Genomic DNA, 6,351 nt, shown 5'->3' with positions numbered 1-6,351 from the left:
AATCCTTTATACTCTTTCTCTCTACATTTTATTTTCTCTACTTCTCTCTCTAACCAAGGAATAACACCGTTAAAATCTTCATCGAATTTTGGAAAAAAAAATCAAAATTTGGAATTTTCACCTAAATTACGTCAAAAAACTTGAAACCGCCGAAAAATTTAACCAAAAAACTGGAATTTAAAAAAAAAATCAAAAGAAAAAGAAACTTTCAAAAAGCTTCTCTTTGCAAAATTTGATCTTTCAATTTGATGTTTCTCCTTCTAATCTCTCCAACAACCTTCAAAAAACAACTTAAAAACTTGCACTCTCCTAATTTGACTTTTACTCACTGTATTTCTCTTTAATTTGTTGTGTGATTTACTGTGTGAATTAGAGGTCTATTTATAAGAGAGGGTTTAGACTTGATCAGTGTTTCAATTGAGATTGGATTCTTCGAAAAAAATTTATCTTATCACCAAATTGGAACTAAGTTTTATCTTAAAAAAAAAAAAAAAAACCTTTTATTCAATTTCAATAAAAAAAAATGAATTATCACCTAAGAATAATAATTCAATTTCTAAACATCATCGACCCTCCATTGATTTTGATGATTTATTCTTTTTCTCAATTATCCTTCTTTTCCTTTTCAAAAAAATTAATAAAATAAAATATTTAAGATAAACAAAATTAAAATTAAAGATAAACCATAATAAAAAATTAAAATTAGATTAAAAAAACTAAAAATAAAAAAATTAAATAATTGGGCTTGGTGTGGGTTTGAACCTCAAATCAAATATGATGTCTACACAATATTAAATAAAAAAAAATATGCCAAAAATATTTGACAATCTAACTATCCATAGAAAATAAGTGGTTATATAATTAATCACCGATCTTATAAAAAAAATAGCATTATTCTAAAAGAAGAGTGAAAACGAGTTAGATGAGTAAGAACTCCAAGATTAGACCCGAATCCCACCTAGGCTTCACCCAAACAAGCTTTTCTTTTTGGTACATTGGCCCAAAAAAGTTTTAGCTCATTTATTTCTCTCTCTCTCTCTCTCTCTCTCTCTCTCTCTCTCTCTCTCTCTCTCTCTCTCTCTCTCTCTCTCTCTCTCTCTCTCTTATTATATATACATATATATATATAAAGAAAATTTTAATTATATTAATATAACCTTTATTTTTTTTTTAATCTTTGAATTAAAATTAAATCAATAACTCATTTGAATTAAAATAATATTTTTAAATTTGATAATTTTGATTCAAAGATCCAAAAATGTAAGAATTACACTAATATAAAAAAATACTAACAATATATATAATAGAAAATTCATCAATCATTTTTTCGTATAATGCATCAAAAAATACTATTGATCATTTAGTTATTAGATAAATAAATTAAAAAAAAAAAAAAAGCTCCAAGAAATATGCCCTTAAACAAATAAATAAATTGCTCTGCTCTCTCATGCAACAAATCCTTCACCAAAATCAGTACAACAGTATTCCCTCCATAGCAGCAGAAATGACGAGGAGAAATTTTGAACAGACAATGCTCCCTTTGACTATCAGTCGATGAAAAGTAGAATGTGTAAAAGGAAAGACTTGAGTTTCAAATATTGTTCAATCACTATGCTTATTAATTTATTTTGGAAGCCCATTCCCCATTTGAGTGATGATGAGGGTTCAGATACGTGTCTTGCTCACCATTGAATCATCACTCTGCTCTCATGCTTAGATTTGATAGAATACATGGCCACGTTTCACAAGCCGACTTATTTTCCTCCTATTATTAACCGGATGAATTATATTGTATAATGGATAAAGCTTTACTTGATAGTAAAGATGGAAAGAGAAAAAGAGAAAAATTGTTAATCCGACTAGTGTGTTTCAAAAGCACTTTTTCATTTTTTTACCAAGCAAATTCTAAAGATAGAACACTAAGAATCCAGGTCGAAATATTTCATAATTATTGATAACCTTTAATGGATTTTGCCATATTATTTCTAAATTATATAATTTTATACGAGTGAAAATCTCAAAACTAAAGGCCAGTCAGTTTATTTATTTATTTATTTTTGCAATAACTCATTGCAAAATTACATAGCTTGGTGCTGAAGATACAATTGCAAACATGGTGACTCTCAAGGCATGTAACCCAGTCAAAAAGTATAGAAGCCTAATATAAATCTAATAATGAAATAGCTTCTAGTGATTTTAAAATCTCTTCCCATTCACAATTCAAAGAGAAAGGAAAAATAAAGGTGGCAATGGCATATTTACAGAGCATTAGGGGAATATAACAGATACTTGAACTATTCTAAGACTTGGTTTGGCCATAGACGTTTCCACATTGAGATCTCCTCTTCCTTGTAAAGCTTTCTAATTCCACCATAAAATCCATCAGCTTCATTGCCTACTTCGCTATGGTCGTTCCTGTTTATCATTGTTTTTCTCCATCTCGAGCTAGCAGGGTACTGCTTGAACTCTAGCATCACTGTGTCTGTCAACAATGATAGTGGTCAGCACCTTTGGTTCTAGAGAAACTTTGCAGAAAAAAAGACTTAAAAAACAAAAAGAATGTTTCATACATGCCAGGCAGATCAAGTAAGTGCCCTGCATATTTAGGTCTTGTAACAAAACTTAAGCTGAATTTGCTGTAAACATTTTCCGGAAAAGTAGAGAATACTGAGATAGTTTTCTTACCTGCGTATTGACAACAGCAGTGATTTTTACTTTCATCACATGATTCCAAGTGACCGACAACGCCATACCACCAACCTGCAAGAAATTAAGCTCAAATTACTATATTGTTTCTAATAAGTAAAAATTTTAATGTTGAGCACCAAATCTGATAGTGGGTTGATTTCACATTGGAAACAACATTTACAGCTTCTCTCAAAGGTTAAGGCCCAACGTTTGGATACTTACCACAGGGGAATTCTTTATTTCTTCTCCATTGGATTTCAATATGATCACCAGGTTTTAAGTCAAGTAAGCATTCTGAAATGTGAAGATCATGTGAAGGAGTATCAACTGGTGGTATTCTTAGCCTATCCCAGGATATATTCTCCTCCGTGGTTCGCCGCCCGTGAGGTGAGTACCTAAAGTTCAAAATCCAGCTTGAGTAAAGTGTCACAATGAAGCATGTTAAAAAGAATGCTATCCCACATACGTTAATTATTGAGTTTCCTGTTTTATATTTAAGTTGAGCCTTTTCACTGAAAAACAATTAATTTTAAGTTGAATGTTTAACATAATATCATATCTCAAGTTTTGTTCGGCTGTTCTTGCTTGTTACTCATGCCTGTGAAAATAGGTGTTATCGTACAACAGTTAAATATTGAGTTTACATTATCTTATCTTCAAGTTTAGTGTCCCTATCTATTGCTTTTAGCTTGGATGATTAACAAAATCACATAAAGTCACTATTTCCCCGAGTTGTTTTGGCTATTGGATTGGTTTGAAATTCCTTTAATTTCAGTAAAAACCAGATCAATAGAGAAAGGGAATTGAATTTGTTGAAGATGTGAAAGTTGAGTCCTCAGCGCAAATGTTGAAATTCAGAAACTCAAGACTCTGGATTAAAACAGAAATCATACTATACCTTGCCTGAAAGGTGTCAGTCTTGGAATCATATATAAGTTTGGCATCATAACATGATAGCATGAAACCGGCATGTCCGTTCTGCAACCAATCACAAACAGATCATTTCACTTAACGAATTTTATAATGAGCAAAATATATGTTAGATGGGGCAAATTAAATAGGTAAAGAACCAATGTAAAAAACTAAAAACCATGAACAAAAACATTGATTTACAACTAAAACAATCACTATATGGAAACTAATTACCTCCCGATTGTAGACTTGTGCTGGAAACCAGATTTTGCCAGTTTCCAGAGATAGATACCAAGACATGATTGAATCAACTGGTAAATCACTTTTTTTATGCAGGCTGCTTCTGCTTTCAAAGTTTGGTCTAAACCAAGAGAAAGGCCAAATGTTAGTGAGAGATCCCAGAAACCTCTTTTGCTGACTTGGCCCCAACAGATGTGGTCTCTTCCTTGATGCAATATGCCATTGCCAGTCACTATATGCAGCATCACCAATTACTTTACCCCATTTCTGCTTCATGTGTTTCTCCCAAAGATGATCACTTAGACATCTCTCCCTACAAGAAGAGCAAACTCCAGCCATGCTACACAATCCTGCAGGTGAAAGGCGCTCTAGAATGCATTCCAGAGCGAGTTCAGGCAAATCCAGCAGAGCCATCTTGTCTTCCTGCGCATTGTGCACGTTAGAACCAAGCCCCATCTTCTTCTTCTTCTTCAATGACAAGATCGTCGGCAGTTGATGGAAACTGATCCCGAGCCGACCCTTGTGGAACCATGACACCACAAAGCCTGAGAAGCCTTCCCAAAACCATGGTGACAACAATCTCCACTCACTCTTCATCCTTAAATGGTTCTTCAAAGACAATGACTTGGATAGAAGAATGAAAGAGAAACAAGATATCAAGAATAAAAGCATTGTATTGAGTGATATAATGTTAAATCACAAGAATTGGTGTATTCAAGGCTCAAGCTTTGGTACCACAAATTCACAAGGAAAAAGAAATAGGGCTTCTTTAGAAGATCAAATTAAGAACAAAATATACATATAAATGGAACCATATAAATATAAGGCTATTAACAAAGAGATCATACTATATATATAGGGGTTTATGTTTATGCATAGATTATAGATTATACTAGTATAGTAGGAGAATTTTTTTGTATGCTTTGGTTTTGTCCACTTTGATAATTTGGAGTATTATTTAGAACAAAAAAAAGTAGCAGCAGTGAAAGGAACGAGTTTTACAGAGGAAATGGACGGAGCTGTCCAAGTGGAGGTGGACTTCAACACGAAGTCCGAAACGTAATAAATGAGAGACATCTGTTAGCACCGTTGCCGACGTTCATTGATTGCATCAATTGGGTTTTTCTTTTTCTTTTCTTTTACAAAAGATTTTTAAAAATTAAAAAAAAATTACAGATGCGTGCAGCGAAATTATTTTATTCTTTTCATTCTTCAGTTTTGGGTAAAACTTTAACTTGCTACTTGGATTAGCAAATGCATAGGCGAGCAATATATATTTTCGCAGTACAATGAGAAATATATATATATATATATGCGTATATATAAATATTTATATAAAAGAAGAAAACCAACTCATTAACAGCGAGACGAAGGCTTGCACCTCGGCTGGCTTTGGGGTCTCGTAGCATTAAAGTGTTGTAGCCTTGGATGGGGCATCCATCCCACTACATGGGACTGGGGGAATTGTACGGCATCTGGGTGACAGCTGGCACTTCTATGGAAAAAAAAAAAGAATATATAGGAATAAAATCTATAGAGCAAGGCTTGTTAGATTTATACGAGGAGAACCCACATGTCCAGAATCTGCATGAAAAATGTTTTAAGAAACATTAGTAGGTAGCCAACAGATCGAAATTAGTTGAAATAGACACCAATGATAGTCAAAAACTGCAAAATGTGAGCTTACCCAAACCTGTGGAATTTCATTTTAATAATCAAGTTTCAAATTCTAATACTCCATTATCAAATCATGATCGTGGGTTTGTTGATGAAGAGGAGGGTTAAGATGAAGCGGGTCCCAACTCAAATTCACTCCAAAACACACAGAAGAAAAGGACTGTTACCTGATTTATGGATGGGCTGTTTTTATTTTAATTATATAGCATTGAATTTAAGGGTTTGATGTTGATTTGTCACAAAGCCATAAAAGCCGACCTGATTTCTTGGCCTAACTTCCACCAAACTCTCCAACACTGCTCACCACAAGCTTGTCAAGCTTTTTGCCAAAGCATTGAAAATCAGCAAACCAAAATTAAACACCCTACGAAAGGTTTGTGAACGTGACTGTTTATTTATAATATAAAAATATGCAGTACATTGAACCAAAGCATCATTATTGGTTGTCTAAAGCAGATGGGGACTTTTTCCATCCATTGTGCCTTGTTTCACGTAATGATGCTCCCAATGTCCACCTACATAGGATTTTTCATGCTATCATGTAAGATCACTAAGACAATAAAAACCAACATTTGCATAGGTTTTAACATAACAATTATGTTAATTATCGTTTCCTTTTGCCTTTTTTTTTAGTTTATAGTAAAATTTATTAAATAAAAATATTTATGAGTCAAGCTCAAATATCTTAAAATTTTAGATTCAAGTTTCATTCAATCCAATCAATTTATTTAATTTTTATTTATTTTGAAGTATTTTATATTAATATTCTTAAATATATTTTATCCTTAAAATAAAATTAAAAATTCTATTTAATATAATACTCCCTCTATTTTT

At 32.5% G+C, this 6,351-nt stretch overlaps 1 protein-coding gene across 3 annotated transcripts; it reads right to left on the bottom strand.

Moving 5' to 3' along the window:
* Nucleotides 1-2,017: 2,017 nt before the first annotated feature.
* On the bottom strand, nucleotides 2,018-5,591 carry LOC111312132 (F-box protein At2g32560-like). 3 transcript variants are annotated; one of them, XM_089763367.1, is made up of 7 exons: nucleotides 5,528-5,591; nucleotides 5,222-5,424; nucleotides 3,835-4,464; nucleotides 3,587-3,666; nucleotides 2,911-3,083; nucleotides 2,686-2,760; nucleotides 2,018-2,482 (listed from the first exon to the last, which is right to left on the bottom strand). In XM_089763367.1, exons 3-7 carry the CDS (start codon nucleotides 4,435-4,437, stop codon nucleotides 2,295-2,297), a joined length of 1,119 nt encoding a protein of 372 aa, XP_089619493.1. In that variant the 5' UTR covers nucleotides 4,438-4,464; nucleotides 5,222-5,424; nucleotides 5,528-5,591; the 3' UTR covers nucleotides 2,018-2,294. The 3 variants fall into 3 exon arrangements, with proteins under 3 accessions (XP_089619493.1, XP_089619495.1, XP_022767894.2); XM_089763369.1 differs by lacking the exon at nucleotides 5,528-5,591 and having other exon boundaries at nucleotides 5,194-5,366; XM_022912159.2 differs by lacking the exons at nucleotides 5,222-5,424; nucleotides 5,528-5,591 and having other exon boundaries at nucleotides 3,835-5,128.
* Between the last annotated feature and the right edge of the window lie 760 nt (nucleotides 5,592-6,351).

This window comes from Durio zibethinus, chromosome 1, assembly GCF_047325235.1.
Source record: "Durio zibethinus cultivar Kanyao isolate XHJ-2024 chromosome 1, ASM4732523v1, whole genome shotgun sequence".
In the NCBI taxonomy this organism is placed as follows: domain Eukaryota; kingdom Viridiplantae; phylum Streptophyta; class Magnoliopsida; order Malvales; family Malvaceae; genus Durio; species Durio zibethinus.
This window is presented reverse-complemented; position numbering and strand designations above follow the sequence as displayed.